This window comes from Stegostoma tigrinum, chromosome 10 (assembly GCF_030684315.1).
Source record: "Stegostoma tigrinum isolate sSteTig4 chromosome 10, sSteTig4.hap1, whole genome shotgun sequence".
Lineage (NCBI taxonomy): Eukaryota > Metazoa > Chordata > Chondrichthyes > Orectolobiformes > Stegostomatidae > Stegostoma > Stegostoma tigrinum.
In genome coordinates this window covers 2,732,546-2,750,010 of record NC_081363.1, presented here as the reverse complement: position 1 = coordinate 2,750,010, position 17,465 = coordinate 2,732,546, and the positions used below count along the sequence as shown (strand labels likewise).

Genomic DNA, 17,465 nt, shown 5'->3' with positions numbered 1-17,465 from the left:
GTGAATCTCTTGTCACACTGCTAGGTAACATTGTCAGTGCGCCGCCAGTGAAGAGTTGATGTACTGTCCTATTTGTTATTTGTGTGTTTCAGTTTGCTGGGGTGGTTGGTATCACTTCCAGTTTGGTTTTTCAGTGGTTTGTATGTCAGGTTTGAAAAACAGAAGCAGGAGTGATGCTAACCACCTCAGCAAACTGAAGCATATAAATAACAAACGGGACTGAATACTGACGCTTCACCAGAGGCGCACTGACAACGTAACCTAGCAGGGTGACAAAACATCTGTAATCAAACACACCGGCTCGGCGAGCAAGTCTACAACCTCATTGCTTATATTCCATCAGTGTAAAAGACTTAAAGATGTTCTCAAAAGTACTCAAAATTACAAAAGGGATTCAAACAGGACCACTACTTCAGAGACAGGAGTTCAAATACCATCACGGCAGCTGAAGGAATTTAAATTCAATTAATCAATCAATCTAGAATTCATTGTGATCATAAACTAACAGATTGCCATAAAAATTCAGAGATAATGGGAACTGCAGATGCTGGAGAATCCAAGATATCAAAGCATCATCCTCCGACACTTCCGCCATCTACAATCCGACCCCACCACCCAAGACATTTTTCCATCCCCACCCTTGTCTGCTTTCAGGAGAGACCACTCCCTCCGTGACTCCCTTGTTCGCTCCACACTGCCCTCCAACCCCACCATACCTGGCACCTTCCCCTGCAACCGCAGGAAATGCTACACTTGCCCCCACACTTCCTCCCTCACCCCTATCCCAGGCCCCAAGATGACATTCCATATTAAGCAGAGGTTCACCTGCACATCTGCTAATGTGGTATATTGTATCCATTGTACCCGGTGTGGCTTCCTCTACATTGGGGAAACCAAGTGGAGGCTTGGGGACCGCTTTGCAGAACACCTCCGCTCGGTTCGCAATAAGCAACTGCACCTCCCAGTCGCAAACCATTTCCACTCCCCCTCCCATTCTTCAGATGACATGTCCATCATGGGCTTCATGCAGTGCCACAATGATGCCACCCGAAGGTTGCAGGAACAGCAACTCATTTTCCGCTTGGGAACCCTGCAGCCCAATGGTATCAATGTGGACTTCACCAGCTTCAAAATCTCCCCTTCCCCCACCGCATCCCAAAACCAGCCCAGCTCTTCCCCCCCACCCACTGCATCCCAAAACCAGTCCAGCCTGTCTCTGCCTCCCTAACCTGTTCTTCCTCTCACCCATCCCTTCCTCCCACCCCAAGCTGCACCTCCATCTCCTACCTACTAACCTCATCCCACCTCCTTGACCTGTCCGTCTTCCCTACCTCCCCTCCTATACTCTCCTCTCCACCTGTCTTCTTCTCTCTCCATCTTCGGTCCGTCTCCCCCTCTCTCCCTATTTATTCCAGAACCCTCACCCCATCCCCCTCTCTGATGAAGGGTCTAGGCCCGAAACGTCAGCTTTTGTGCTCCTGAGATGCTGCTTGGCCTGCTGTGTTCATCCAGCTCCACACTTTGCCATAAAAATTCAACAGTTCACTAACATGCCTAAGGGAAGGAATTCTGCTGTCCTTACTGGTCTGGCCTACATATGACTCCAGTTCCACAGCAATGCAGCTGATTCTGAAATGTCTGAGCAAGTACTCAATTCTAGGCTGCTCACCACAGTGGCTCAGGGGCAATTAAGGATAGGCAACAAATCCTGGCCATATCAGTGCTGTTCACATACCAAGGAGGAATTTCTTATATAAGTACGTAAAATTATAAGAGGGATGGATTAGGTGGGTAGTCAGAGTCTTTTTTCCAGGGTGGGAAATGTCAAATACTAGGGGGTGGGGAGGGGGGGGGGGGGGGGGGGTCGCTAAGTTTAAGGTGAGAGGGGGAAAAGTTAAAAATGTCCAAGATAGGTTTTTTTCACACAGAGGCTGGTAGGTGCTTGCAGAGAGAGTAGAAGCAGATATGACAGCAACATTTAAGAGGCATTTAGACTGACACATGAATAGGCAGTGAATAGAGGATAACAGGTCATGTGCAAGCATGTTGCATTAGTTTAGAATGGCTCGATGGTAAGCAAAGACATGGTGGGCGGTACTATTGTTTTCTTTATTCACCTCATGGAATCTGGGAGTCACTGGCTGGCCACCATTTTATTGCCCATCCTATGTTGCTCTTGAGAAAAGTGGTGAGCTGCCTTCTCGAACAGCCGCAGTACACATATTCATATTTCTATCGGTCACCGTTTCCACACAAAGGGTAGCAAAAATCAAGACATTTTTCCCTTCCCACCCCACCCTTGTCTGCCTTCCAAAGGGACCACTCTCTCCATGACTCCCTAGTCCGCTCCACACTCCCCTCCAGCCCACCACACCTGGCACTTTCCCCTGTAACCGCTTTACCTGCCCCCACACCTCCTCCCTCGCCCCCATCCCAGGCCCCAAGAAGACTTTCTACACCAAGCAGATGTTCACCTGCACATCTGCTAATGTGGTACACTGCACCTGCGTACCCGTTGTGGCTCCCTCTACATCGGGGAGACTAAGCAGAAGCTTGGGGACCGCTTTGCAGAACACCTACGCTCGGTTGGCAATAAACAACTGCACCTCCCAGTCGCAAACCATTACAACTCCCCCTCCCATTACTCAAACATGTCTATCCCGGGCCTCCTGCAGTGCCACTATGATGCCACCCGAAGGTTGCAGGAACAGCAACTCATATTCCGCTTGGGAATCCTGCAGCCCAACGGTATCAATGTGGATTTCACAAGCTTCAAAATCTCCCCTCCCCCCACCACATCCCAAAACCAGCCCAGCTCGTCCCTGCCTCCCTAACCTGTTCTTCCTCTCACCTATCCCCTCGTCCCACCTCAAGTCACACCCCCATTTCCTACCTAGTAGCCTCATCCCACCCCCTTGACCTGTCCGTCCTCCCTGGACTGACCTATCTCCTCCCTATCTCCCAACCTACACTCACCTTTACTGGCTCCATCCCCACCTCTTTGATTGGTCTGTCTCCTCTCCAACTAACGTCTCCTCTGTCCATCTTCGATCCACCTCCCCCTCTCTCTCTATTTATTTCAGAACCCTCTTCCCCTCCCCCATTTCTGATGAAGGGTCTAGGCCTGAAATGGCAGCTTCCTGCTCCTAAGATGCTGCTTAGCCTGCTGTGTTCATCCAGCTCCACACCTTGTTATCAAGGCCAAAACATTGTGTGCTCTCAGGAAGGAATGAGAGATAGTTTTTGTGGCTAAAGGGATCAAAGGATGTGGGAGAAGCTAATTAGGGTATTGAGCTCAACGATCATACTAATTGGCTTACAGGCTTGAGGAAGTGAATGGCCTATTCCTGCTGCTGTTCTCTATATTTCTATGTTAAAAGTTTCAAAGGATAAGGAGAAAAGCTGATTAAATGGAGTTGATCTCATTATAGAGCACAGTAGGTTTGAGGAACTGAATGGATTCCCTTTTATTCTGTGTGTCACTGTGTGTTCTGGAGTTCCAATGATCACTTATGCAGTGCAGTTATTGTTTTTTTAAAAACCTGACTGAGGAGTACAGTTCCTTTAGGCAGTGACTCTCCCATGAAAGCACCGGTTAAATCTGGAATATGTTCCACATTGTTAAGATATTTCTGCATCCTCAGTTACTGCCCCTATCATTGGGCCACTTGTTCAAGAGGCGTACTGTAACACATCTGACCAGGTTGATTAAAATATGTATACAGGCAGGTGCTTTTCATTAGCTAATCACTTGAGGAAAAATTAAGAGAAAATTTGGCCCATCAAAACTGCTCCACCCACAAATTCTTTTAACACTTCAGTTGGATCAGACTTAACTTTTAAACTCACGGAATAAAAGTCTAGACTTTGAAAACAGCCCTGCTATTCTTCTGGTGAACCTGCACTGTACTCCAAGGATTAACTGCTTTAAACAATTCTGACAGAGACAATATTCACTGCACCCTTTCGTTGAGCTCCATTTATAACACTTCCAACCAACACCAAGTGGTTTAGGTAGATGAGCTGCTGAAGCATTCGAAGGACACCTCACCCCACTAGTTTTTTAATTCACTTTCCTCCTTCCAAAACTGGACCTCACCATATTAGAATGAGCCTTTCTTGGGAACTCTTTGCTCGAATACAAGTAGAGGAATTTGTTCATCTGGGATGTGGCAAGACGGTCTCTGATTTCAAGATCTTGAACAATGAAGACTTGTCGTGAAATGGGATGCTCTGCTGAACTTGAATCTTCATCATAACCTGTCTGAGGGTACACTTCGTGCTGAAATTTCACCTTTCAAAAGAAAATATGTTATCTGACATCAAATGGTAAACCAATTTCAAACTAAACTGAAAGGTCGTTCATTTGAAAGGATTGCTACTGAACTAAAATCAAGCAAAAACACTTAATTAAATTGTAGCACACGTTGCATGGATGGAGTGATAAATCAAATACTGGCACTTTCATGCATTGGGAAATTGGTGTGACATCTTAAAGGTTTGTGATGAAGCTGAAAGCATCCGGACCTGAGATTTGAGAAATCACTTGGAGAAACTTTTCAGTTTGAAAATAAGGTTCAGTACATTCTTAGAAGAACAAGGAAAGTAAATCCAGAATATTATCTCAGATGTAAAGAAGAGAGCAAAGAAATACATGAAGACTAGTAAAATATAAATTTAGGCCTGATATCAGGGGAATATTTATCAATAGAGTGACAAATATATAAAATGAACTCCAAGATAAAAGCTGTCAAGTTTGGCTTAGTGGTAGGAGCCAGTGTCTCAGTCAGAATGAAGATTGTGGGTTCAAATATCACTCGAGAATGGAGCAAAAAAATTCAGGTTGATACTGTTAGTGCAATTCTGAGGGAGTGCTGTCTAGAGAAACCTCATCTTTCAGATGAGACATTAAAATGAGGGCTATATCTGCTATATCATTGTTTCCCCACGCGCCCCCCCCCAACCTTTATTTCATTGATGGGATGCGAGTGTCGCTGGCTAGGCAGCATTTATTGCCCATCCTTAATTGGCCAGAGGGCAGTTAACCACATTCTGTGGGTCTGACGTCACATGGAGGCCAGACGAGGTAAGGACAGCAGTTTCCATCCCTAAAGGATATTAGTGAACCAGATGGGGTTTCCCAACAGTTGGCAATGGATTCATAGTCATCACTAGATTCTTAATTCCAGATATTTTTCATTGAATTCAAATGCAACCATCTGCCATGGCAGGATTCGAACCCAGAATTTCAGTTTGGTCTCTAGATTAACAATCTAGAAATAATACCACTTGGCCATTGTCTCCCCCGGGTCAGCAGGGCCACCTATGTGTGGAACTGCAGGAGATGGGGCAAGATACTAAACAAGTATTTCGCATCAGTGTTTACTGTGGCGAAGGATATGGAAGAAACGTGGGGAAATAAATAGTAACATATTGAAAAATATCCACATTACAGAGGAGGTGGTACTGAAATTCTTAAAACACAAAGGTGGATAAATTCCTGGGAACCTGAAAGGTGTACTGTAGAATTCCATGGGAAGCTAAGGAAGAGATAGCAAGGAGCCTAGCAGAGATATTTGTATCATCGACAGCCACAGGTGTGGTGTTGGAAAACTGTAGTTTGGCTAGCATGGTGTCAATATTTAAGAAAAGTGGTAAGGAAAAGCCAGGGAACTATAGACGGTGAGCCCGACATCAGTGGTGAACAGGTTGTTGGAGGGAATCCTGAGGGACAGGATTTACATGTACTTGGAAAGGCAAGGACTAATTAGAGATAGTCAAAATTGCTTTGTGCATGGGAAATCGTATCTCACTAACTTGATTGAGTTTTTGGAAGAACTAATGAAGAGGGTTGATGATAGCAGAGTGGTGAACATGATGTGTATGGACTTCAGTAAGGCATTTGACGATGTTCCTCATGGTAGACTGGTTAGTAAGGTTAGATCACACAGAAAACAGAGAGGACTAGCTATTTGGATATAAAATGGCTCAAAGATAGAAGACAGAGGTGGGTGGTGGAGATAACAAAGCGTGGGGCTGGATGAACACAGTAGGCCAAGCACCATCTTAGGAGCACAAAAGCTGACGTTTCGGGCCTAGACCCTTCATCAGAAAAGGGGAATGGGGACAGGGTTCTGAAATAAATAGGGAGAGAGGGGGAGGCGGACCGAAAATGGAGAGAGGAGAAGATAGTTGGAGAGGAGAGTATAAGTGGGGAGGTAGGGATGGGTTAGGTCAGTCTGGGGAGAACGGACAAGGAGGCGGGATGAGGTTAGTAGGTAGGAAATGGAGGTGCGGCTTGAGGTGGGAGGAGGGGGTAGGTGAGAGAAAGAACAAATTCGGGAGCGGGGACGAGCTGGGCTGGTTTTGTGATGCAGTGGGGGGAGGGGAGATTTTGAAGCTTGTCAAATCAACATTGGTACCATGGGGCTGCAGGGTTCCCAAGTGGAATATGAGGTGCTGTTCCTGCAACCTTTAGTTGGCATCATTATGGTACTACGGGAGGCCCAGGATGGACATGTTGTCTAAGGAATGGGAGGGGGAGTTGAAATGGTTCGCGACTGGGAGGTGCAGTTGTTTATTGCGAACCAAGCATAGGTGTTCTGCAAAGCGGTCCCCAAGCCTCCGCTTGGTTTCCCCAATGTAGAGGTAGCCACAACGGGTACAGTGGATACAGTATACCACATTGTCAGATGTGCAGGTGAACATCTGCTTGATGTAGAAAGTTATCTTGGGGCCTGGGATAGGGGTGAGGGAGGAGGTGTGAGGGCAAGTGTAGCACTTCCTGCGGTTGCGGGGGAAGGTGCCGGGTGTGGTGGGGTTGGAGGGGAGTGTGAAACGGACAAGGGAGTCCCAGAGAGTGTGGTCTCTCCGGAAGGCAGACAAGGGTGGGGATGGAAAAACGTCTTTGGTGGTGGGGTCGGATTGTAAATGGCGGAGGTGTTGGAGGATGATGCGTTGTATCCGGAGGTTGGTGGGGTGGTATGTAAGGACGAGGGGGGTTCGCTTTTGGTGATTATTGCAGGGGCAGCGTGTGAGGGATGTGTTGCAGGAAATGCAGGAGACACAGTCGAGGGCGTTCTCAACCACTGCGGGGGAAAGTTGCAGTGCTTGAAGAACGAGAACATCTGGGATGTACAAGGGGAATGCCTCATCCTGGGAGCAGATGCAGCAAAGGTGAAGGAATTGGGAATGGGGTATGGAATTTTTGCAGGAAAGTGAGTGGGAGGAGGTGAATTCTAGGTAGCTGTGGGAGTCGGTGGGCTTGAAATGGACATCAGTTTCTATGTGGTTACCTGAGATGGAGACAGAGAATCCAGGAAGGTGAGGGATGTGTTGGACATGGTCCAGGTGAACTTGAGGTTGGGGTGGAAGGTGTTGGTGAAGTGGATGAACTGTTCGAGCTCCTCTTGGGAGCAAGAGGCGGCGCTGATACAGTCATCAATGTAACGGAGGAAGAGGTGAGGTTTGAGGCCTGTGTAGGTGCGGAAGAGGAACTGTTCCACGTAACCTACAAAGAGGCAGGCATAGCGTGGGCCCATGTGGGTACCCATGGCCACCCCCTTTGTCTGTAGGAGGTAGAAGGAATCGAAAGAGAAGTTGTTGAGGGTGAGGACGAGTTCAGCTAGGCGGACGAGGGTGTCAGTGGAGGGGGACTGGTCGGGTCTGCGGGACATGAGGAATGCAGGTGTATAGGGACTGGACGTCCATAGTGAAAATTAGGTGTTGGGGGCCAGTGAGTTGGAAGTTCTGGAGGAGGTGGAGGGCGTGGGTGGTGTCACGGACGTAGGTAGGGAGTTCCAGGACCAAGGGGGTTAAAATGGAGTCCAGATAGGTGGAGATGAGTTCAGTGGGGCAGGAGCAGGCGGAGACAATGGGTTGACCAGGGCAGGCGGGTTTGTGGATTTTGGGAAGGAGACAGGAGCAGGCCGTGCGGGGTTGAGGAACAGTAAGGTTGGAGGCTGTGGGTGGGAGGTCACCTGAGGTGATGAGGTTGTGGATGGTGTTGGAGATGATGGTTTGGTGCTCGGGGGTGGGGTAATGATCCAGGGGGCGGTGGGAGGTGGTGTCTGGCCTCAGCAATGTCAAGGTCAGTGCGCCATACTACCACTGCGCCACCCTTGTCTGCGGGTTTGATGGTGACGTTGGGATTGGAGTGGTGGGAGCGGAGGGCTGCACATTCCTCAGGAGAGAGATTGGAGTGAGTGAAAGGGGTGGAGAGGTTGAGGTGATTGATATCTCGATGGCAGTTGGAGATGAAGTGGTTGGGGGAGGGTAGGAGGCCTGGGGGTGGTGTCCACGAGGAGGGGGTGTGTTGGAGGCGGGTGATGGGGTCAGTGGAGGGAGGGTTAGGCTCATGCTTAGAGAAGTAAGCGTGGAGGCGGAGGCGGTGGAAGAACTGCTGAATGTCCAAACGTGACTGGTATTCGTTTGTGTGTGGGTGGAGGGAGACAACGGTGAGCCCCTTGCGGAGGACTGACCGTTCGCCCTCAGTCAGGGGGAGGTCTGGGAGGATGGTGAAGATGCGGCAGGGCTCAGTGTAGCTGTCTCCTCTGGGGTTGCTGGCTGTGGAGGTTGTGGGCGGAGCGATGAGGTCGTCGGCCATGGGCGGGGTTCCGTCAATGTCAGGTGTGGGCGACAGAAGGCCTGTGACCAGAGGTGTGCCACTAGGATCAGTGCTGGGTCCAATGCTTTTTCTCATTTATGTAAGTGATCTTGATGTGGACATAGGAGGTATGGTGAGTAAATTTGTAGATGACACTAAAATTGGAGGTATAGTAGACAGCAAAGAAGATTATCTCAGAGCACAACAGGATCAATGGGCCAAAGAGTGGCACGTGGAGTTTAATTTCGATAAATGTGAGGTCCTGCATTTTGGAAAGGAAAGTCAGGGCAGGACATACACACTTAATGGTAAGCTCACGGGGAGGGTTGCAACAGAAAGAGACGTTGGAGTGCAGGTTCATAATTCCCTGACAGTCCAGCCACAGGTAGATAGGATAGTGAAGAAGGCAGTCAGTATGCTTGCATTTATTTGTCAGGCCATTGAGTGTAGAAGTTCAGAGGACATGCTGCAGATGTACACGACATTCGATAGACCACTTTTGGAATACTGCCTGCAATTTTGGTCTCCCTGATTTAGGAAGGAGGTTGTGAAACTTGAAAGGGTTCAGAAAAGATTGACAAGGATGTTGCCAGGGTTGGAGGGTTTGAGCTTCAGGGGAGGCTGAATAGCCTGGGGCTATTTTACCAGGAGTGTCGGAGGCTGCAAGGTGACGTTATAGAGGTTTATAAAATCATAACAGGCATGGATAGGGTGAATAGTCAAGGTCTTTTCACCAGGGTAGGGGAGTCCAAAACTAGAGGGTATAGGTTTAAAACGATAGGGACAGACTTACAATTACAACATATAAAAGGCATCTGGATGGATATATGAATAGGAAGGGTTTAGAGGGATATGGGCCAAATGTTGGCAAATGGGACGAGATTAATTTAGGATATCTGGTTGGCATGGTGGAGTTGGACCGAAGGGTCAGCTTCTATGCTGTATATCTCTGTGACTCTATGTGACGCATAATGCAACATACAAGTGTTTCAAAAACTTTCAGTTTTTATAACAGCAGCAGCAGCACCGAAGAACAGCGCATACAGGTCCGAAGCTGAATGATACTAATACCTTGCTGAACTGAATCTCCATCAGCACATCATGGTTCCTCCCAGGTCCACCCTGAATACGACAGGCAGAACGGCTGTGGCGGGAGGATGACTGAGACGGTGAGCCTTGAGAGGAGCTGGAGGAAGATTGAGATCTATTAAGAAACCAGTCAATATGTACTTCAATCAGCATTGCTGTATTTTTCTTCGGTATTAATGATGGTTTAAAACAGAAGCATTGTGGCACAGTGCTACTCCAAAACAACTAGATTTTGCCTCACAAAATTAAGACTAACATCCCCAATTTGAACCAATTCCTTTCAGGACTCCAAATCAAAGTCATCTCCCTCAACCTTCAGGAAACAGACATACTTAAAAGAGCAGTGAACTAGCATATGTTCAACATATGTTGCCTCAACACAATTCACCAATTATTTATTTCATATTTTATTTTGAAAGACACTGTTCTGATTCCAGCTGATCTCATTTTTGAACAGGTCAAAGCCCAAATTTAAATCTGGCTTGGTAGATCACAATTTTTGTTTTTGTTTTGTGTTGGTTTTAACAAGGCGGTCTCTCACTGAAACATGAGATTAGTTTTAAACAATAGAACAGAAGTTTACTGACAAAAAAAACAGAATAAACCAAATGACTTGCTTAAAAGACATGGTAACATACACTCCCATTAATCCCAAAAGGAAACTTCTTTACGGATTCTGAAAGCAACTCTTGCACAGTACTCACAGCAGAAAACAAAATCTTTCTGTCACACCTCATTAGGCTTAATTTAACTGTGACTTCAACATCCAGTGTGGAAAATTAGGTAGCATTTTCCTGGAACTTTCATATATCTGAAACGTTCTCCATTTCAAATAACAACTGCAGCGTTTTACTCAAACACTTCTGGTCTTGAGACTATTACTAAATTCCTTACTTCCCTGGGGTATTGCTTTATCATAGAATTCCTGCAGTGTGCAAACAGGCTCTTCAGCCCAACAAATCCACGAGCATCCCATCCCCCTATAACCCACCTAATCTACACATCGCTGAACACTACGGGCAATTTACTGTGGCCAATCCATATGCCTGCACATCTTTGGACTGTGGCAGGAGATCGGAGAAAATCCACACAGACACGGGGAGAACGTGCAAACTCCACACGGACAGTTGAAACTGAACCTGGGTCCCAGGCGCTGAGGGGCAGCAGCGCTAACCACTGGGTCACTGTGCTGCTCGGCTCTTTCAGGGCCCTGTAATTGGAATGAGTACACTTTAAATCCTTTATCGAGGATCTATTGGAGGGCAAGAGATAATGGGAACTGCAGATGCTGGAGATTCCAAGATAATAAAATGTGAGGCTGGATGAACACAGCAGGCCAAGCAACATCTCAGGAGCACAAAAGCTGACGTTTCGGGCCTAGACCCTTCAGAAGGGTCTAGGCCCGAAACGTCAGCTTTTGTGCTCCTGAGATGCTGCTTGGCCTGCTGTGTTCATCCAGCCTCACATTTTATTATCTATTGGAGGGCAAGTCTGGTGCCAGCAGCTGCGGTAATTCCAGCTCCAATAGCGTATATTAAAGCTGCTGCAGTTAAAAAGCTCGTAGTTAGATCTTGAGAAAAACCAATCCGGGCTCACGCGGCAGCTTTGGTGACTCTAGATAACCTCCGGCAGATCACAAGTCCTCATGATGGTGATGATGCATTCGAATGTCTGCCCTTGCTTTAAATATCCATTTTCATCTAAAGTCTGCCTAGAACTAATAATAATAATCATTTTCAAGCTTATAGGTGTTTTCCTTAAGCTTTAAGAAAATTTCTTCAGTTTCCCAAAGAAACCCTGATGTCCTAACAGAAATCTTGCTGCATAATTGTTTATCTTGCTCCACCGTACACTACTTCCAAAGTAAATTGAAATGTGTCAGTTCTAAAAGCAAGTCCTTCAAGTAGTTTTTAAAGAAATCATGATGGCTACAGAAATACCTTCAAGTTAATCAATAAATTCTTCAGAAACTGAAAAATCTCACATTATTAAATCAGAATTCAAAAGTCTAAACTTAGATGATATTTAAAATACATATAAATCATACAGTCTGCAACAAAGAGACAATGATGGCTGCTGTGTGGATTGGAGCTTGACTGGGGTCAATCCAACGGCTTACTGACATTCGGATTTTAATTGGATATCAACAGAATATTGATGATGTGGGCTAGCTAGACAGGGGTTATGGGAGTAGGTCTTTCAGACATTGGTCATTTCGATCCCACTATCAGATCGGACCACTATAGCTGTTAATGTTTTTTTAATGTTTTAGAGCTGCCACTAGAATTTCAAGCTTGGGGTAATTCTGGTCAGTATTTTTCTTCCTTTGAATTGTGCAAATAATCAAAAATAATTCTACTCCTGTAAAATGTTGTGGAATTCAAAATTTGGAGAGATCACTTTCAGTGTTGAATCACAAGTGGATACAGACCTATCACTGCTGATAGGAGTTTGAGCCCATGATAATTTCAAAACTTAAATCACGTTGGTCTAGTATGACTTTCACAAAGCTACCAACACATTAAACACGATCAAGCAAAAGCAATGATAAGAAACATACGTTATGCTTTTCATGGGAGAACGTGTAGAGAGGGCAGTTCCAAAGTCCCTTCCTCCATACAGATGCCAGACAACTGAGATCTCCTTCACTACATATCGGATCTCAGGGACTGGAAGGTGCAGTGGTGATTTGCTAGTGTCCAGCTTCTTGACTGGTTGTGTGAAGTAGTCATCTTTGATGAGGATCGGTCCAGAATTCAACATCCTCACTACAGGCTCAGTCTCTCTCTGCCAGAAAGACAAAGCACTCCTTTAAAATCTTTGGGCATTTTCATCTAGATAGGTAGCAGATACATGGTAACACCACCACCTGCAAGCTGTCGTCCAAGCCAGCCAACATTGAGACTTGGAAATATATCGCCGAACCTTCAGCGCTTCCAAGTCAAAATCCTGAAATACCCTCCCTCAGGGGCATTGCGGGTCTACCTACAGTACATGAACTGCAGTGATTCAAGGCAGCTCACCCCCACCTTCTAAAGCGCAACTAGGGATAGGCACTAAAAGCTGGTCCAGACAGCAACACCCATGTTCCATGAATGAATGAAATAAATTTCAGCTGGCGTTACTTCATGGTCATCAGAAACATGAATACTACTGTGGATTCCTGCCCCCCAACCCCACCCCAAACCCCAACCTCAACTGCAGGATTTCCCCCCTATAGCTGCTCAAGCTGATGTCAGTTAGGAAGGTCTTGTATTTCAATAAGTTCAGGATGTTGCAAAGGGTTGTACAATCAATTAAGCATTTTCAACGTGCCGCCATTGTTGGGTCAAAATAGAGAACTGTGGCAGCCACCTGTTTCAAACATTTGCTCACGAGATGTGAGCTGGCTATGTCGGCATTTTCTTGCCCACTCTTAATTGGCCTTGAGTAGGTGATAGTGAGTGGTTTTCTGGAACTGTACATAAAAATGAACTGAAGATGCTGGAAATCTGAAACAAAACAAAACAAAACAGAATTTGCTGGAAAAACTCAGCAGGTCTGGTAGCATACTTTAGATTTTCCTTTACATATCAGGAGCTCCTCTCAGCGAGTTTTTCTCTCTTTCACCACTTACCATGATTGCCATCTTTGGTGCTTCTAGGATACAGAAGTCCTCACTCTCAGGTTGCTCGCTGGGGAAGGAGGGGTAGACTGCATGATGCTCAGGAAAGATCATGGTGGAACTTGGGCTCTGCTCCTGTGAAGAACTTCCACTCTCATCAGGGAAGAGGAACAGATCAGACCGAGTTGGCTCGCGCTCTTGAATGAGGTCATCATAGATCCCTAAAGGTGGGGAAAGGAGATCAATGAAATTCATCTTTTCTGTACTACCTTGAAAGATTTAAAAAAAGGTCAAGATAAGATGACTGGTCTTTGTTTCAGATGATCGTTATTAAAATAGTAAAACAAGACATTGTACACATGTGTTTCCAACAAAGTTTCATACAGGCACGTGAGGAGATATGAGGATAGCTAACTGATCCATGGGGCCAGTTTTAAGGGGTAAGATGTAGGGGATTTAGGAAGGGAATTGCAGAGCAAGGGCAAGTGACTGCACGTGTGGCTAACTGAAGATATACAATGAGTCAGAACTGGAGTAAGAGAAAGATCTCAAGTGTTTGTGGGTTTGGAAGATGTTACAAAGAGAGCAAGTTAAAGAGGTAAGTTATAAGAAGTATCATAAAAGACATCAGTTTACAGCTGACTAAACCCAGCAGCTAGAACATAGAACATTACAGCACAGTACAGGCCCATTGGCCTTCCTGTTTAATGATTAGCACTCTCAGATTTTCATTTGAGACATCTGCTTCCTCTGCTCACCATTTGACTGCTGTGAGACTTGAGTAGTAGGAGGTGAAGATGGTGGGATATCCATCTCTTCCATCGCATCGATCATCAGGTCCCGTAGGAGCTTCTGCTCAGCTTCAGCAAGGCCGGAGGTTCGGCGAGGAGCACTGTCACCTGAACCAGCCTGAGTAGGAGACATGGCTATAGTTAATCCATCACAGCAACAGAATGACACCTCAGTAAACCTTTGCCAATGTGATATGGGGCAAGTGTGCTTTACAGGTGGGGGATGAGGGCAGTGAAAGAGAACAGGTAACAGTGGACTTGCAGTTCCCAAACTTTGACCACACTGGAGGTTTCCTCATCTCATGTCTGGGTCTGTTGTACACTGCAATCAATGACTCTGTAATCATTCTTCTGTTGGCTCTATGCCTTTACAGACACACATTGGATCTGCTCACTGACAACCAGTTTGAATTATGCCAGAGTCAGTCAGCTCCTGGCCCCGGTGTTTAAAAGAGCTAAATTCCAGAGGTGAGGTGAAAGAGGCAGCTTTTGACAACAAGGTTGTTTTTGACCAAGATGACATCAGCATTCCGAGCAAAACTAGAGTTAGTGGAAGTCAGGGAAAACTCTCCACTAGTTGCAGTCATACGTAGCACATAAGAAGACAGTCAAGGTTGTTGATGTCACTCATCTGAGGCCAGGAGTTCCTGAGGATAACGTGCTAGGCCCAGCCATCTTCAGCTTTTCATCAGTAACATTTCCTCCATTGAAACGTCAACAATGGAAACGTCAACAATGGAGACTTCCATTGAAGATTGCCACTAACGCTCAGAGTCAGCAGTGTGTACAATCTATAAGAGGCACTGCAGAAATTTACCAAGGTTCCATACAAACACATGACTACTTCCATCAAGTAGGACAAAGGAAAGATTCACAGGAACACCGCCAGTTGCAAGCTTCCCTCCAAAATTACTCATCATCCTAATTTTAGAAGTATATCGTTACTCCTTCATTGCTGCTTGGTCAAAATACTGGAACTCCATCCCCAGTAGCATTGTGCACCGACACCAAATGTACTGTCGCAGTTCAAGAAGGCAGCTCACAACCACCTTCTCATGGGCAACTCAGAATGGGCAATAAAAAAAACCAAAAGAAATTCTAATTTATCAAACCAGGTTTCAGCTTGGGATGGAACTGCAGATGCTGGAGAATCCAAGATAACAAAGTGTGGAGCTGGATGAACACAGCAGGACAAGCAGCATCTCAGGAGCACAAAAGTTGACGTTTCAGGCCTAGGCCCGAAACGTCAGCTTTTGTGCTCCTAAGATACTGCTTGGCCTGCCGTGTTCATCCAGCTCCACATTTTGTTATCTTCAGTCTGGGATGTGACTCGTCTGTCATAACAATATCAGCTAGATTCCTATGAATAAGCTAGCTTTCTCAAAAGCTTGAAGAGGGATGGATAATAAATTCTGACTTAGATAGCAATTCCAAACCTCATGAATGAATTAAAAGGAATTATTGTAAATATATTTTGATTACCCTGCTTCTCTGAGCTGCTGTTCCTGGAGCAGCCTGGAATTTGCTGGGAGGATGTAAGTCTCCATAACTCGCCACATACTGGATGAGATTCATGAGGGCAGCACAAGAATCAGAACAGGTCCGGATATGGATGACATCACTAGCACACTGAAGTTCAAACCGAGGCTGAAACTGACAGAGCGGTAAAGTTCATTGCAGAACCCAATCTGTCTGAACAATCTGACACAGGAACAATCAAAATGCCTAAAATCTCCCTCACCAGCTCTGCTTCTGGAGTCTGCTTTGACGCAGTTATTCGAAATTCCAGTAACCCCATGTCCAAGACACGCACATAATCTGAAATAAATAATTTGCACTGATTGAACCTGATGAACAGATTTTGTCTTTCAAAGTAAGACACGGACACTTACTCAATAAAAAGCTGTAAAAGTCAACAGAAATCTATCAACGACCAATTTCCCTGTGGTCTTCATGCCTGTCCCCCCACTTCTCTCAATGTACTGCTCAGGAGGCTGCTAAATTAGATAAAAGCCATGGAGTGGAGTTAGGGGCAAGATACTGGCACAGAGAGGGGATCAGCTAACTGGCAAAAGGCAGAGAGAGTATGGATCAAGGGTTTTTTTTTCAGGATGGCATCCATGACTTGTGGAGTTCCGCAAGGGTCAGTGTTGAGATGATTTGGACAAAGCAACTGAGGGCATTGTTGCTAAGTTTGCAGATGACACAAAAGTAGCAGGAAGGACAGCCCTACTCGGGAGGGTGTAACACTGGACCTCCTCTTAGGGAACAAGGCAGGGCAAGTGACTGAAGTGTCAGCCGGAGAGCATTTTGAGTCCAGTGATCGTAACTCTCTCAGTTTCAACCTGGCTATGGAGAAGGATAAGACAGGTCCGCAGATTAAGGTGCTAAACTGGAGCAGGGACAACTTGGGGCCATTAGGCAGGATCTAGCAGAAGACGATGGGGTGAGTCTGTTCGAAGGAAAAGGAATGACTGTCAAAAGGGAAACTTGTAGAAGTGTCTTATCAAGAGTCCAGGGAGAGTACATCCATGTTGGGGTGAAGGGAAAAGCTGGCAGGCTTAGAGATTCCTGGCTGATGAGGCATGTTGAGGCTCTGGTCAGGAAAAAGAAGAAGGCATACATTGGGTTTAAGGTCTCAAGCTCGTGGGTCCCTAGATGACGATAAAATGTGTACGAGCACTCTTATGAGGGAAAGCAAAAGAGCAAAAACATGAGATGGATCAGACTAAAGATAAGGTTAAAGCAAATCCCAAGAGGGTCTATAGCTATGTTAGGAGTAAAAGGGTGGCGAGGGAGAGAGTAGGTCCCCTTAAAGATCAGCATGGTCGTCTATGTGTGGAACCACAGGAAATGGGGGATTTTTAAAAAATGAATATTTCTCCTCAGGGTTTACAAAGGAGAGAATCACAGATGCTTAGGAAATAAGGGAAACAAGTGGGGATCATAAAATGTGAGGCTGGATGAACACAGCAGGCCAAGCAGCATCTCAGGAGCACAAAAGCTGACGTTTCGGGCGTAGACCCTTCATCAGAGAGGGGGATGGGGAGAGGGAACTGGAATAAATAGGGAGAGAGGGGGAGGCGGACCGAAGATGGAGAGTAAAGAAGATAGGTGGAGAGAGTATAGGTGGGGAGGTAGGGAGGGGATAGGTCAGTCCAGGGAAGACGGACAGGTCAAGGAGGTGGGATGAGGTTAGTAGGTAGCTGGGGGTGCGGCTTGGGGTGGGAGGAAGGGATGGGTGAGAGGAAGAGCAGGTTAGGGAGGCAGAGACAGGTTGGACTGGTTTTGGGATGCAGTGGGTGGGAGGGGGAAGAGCTGGGCTGGTTGTGTGGTGCAGTGGGGGGAGGGGACGAACTGGGCTGGTTTAGGGATG

The 17,465-nt window shown here is 46.3% G+C and overlaps 1 protein-coding gene across 6 annotated transcripts in view; it reads right to left on the bottom strand.

Annotated features, from left to right (window-relative positions):
* Positions 1-17,465, bottom strand: part of LOC125455499 (autophagy-related protein 2 homolog B-like) — a 127,117-nt gene that overhangs the window by 34,095 nt on the left and 75,557 nt on the right. For 4 of the 6 annotated variants that reach the window (XM_059648896.1, XM_059648899.1, XM_059648898.1 and 1 more), the window contains 7 exons: positions 15,831-15,907; positions 15,572-15,742; positions 14,057-14,207; positions 13,311-13,519; positions 12,255-12,481; positions 9,677-9,809; positions 4,100-4,294 (listed from right to left, as the gene is read on the bottom strand). In XM_059648896.1, coding sequence (XP_059504879.1) covers positions 4,100-4,294; positions 9,677-9,809; positions 12,255-12,481; positions 13,311-13,519; positions 14,057-14,207; positions 15,572-15,742; positions 15,831-15,907 — 1,163 coding nt within the window. The remainder of the gene's footprint in view (positions 1-4,099; positions 4,295-9,676; positions 9,810-12,254; positions 12,482-13,310; positions 13,520-14,056; positions 14,208-15,571; positions 15,743-15,830; positions 15,908-17,465) is intronic. The other 2 variants (XM_059648900.1, XM_059648902.1) reach the window with 1 other exon arrangement.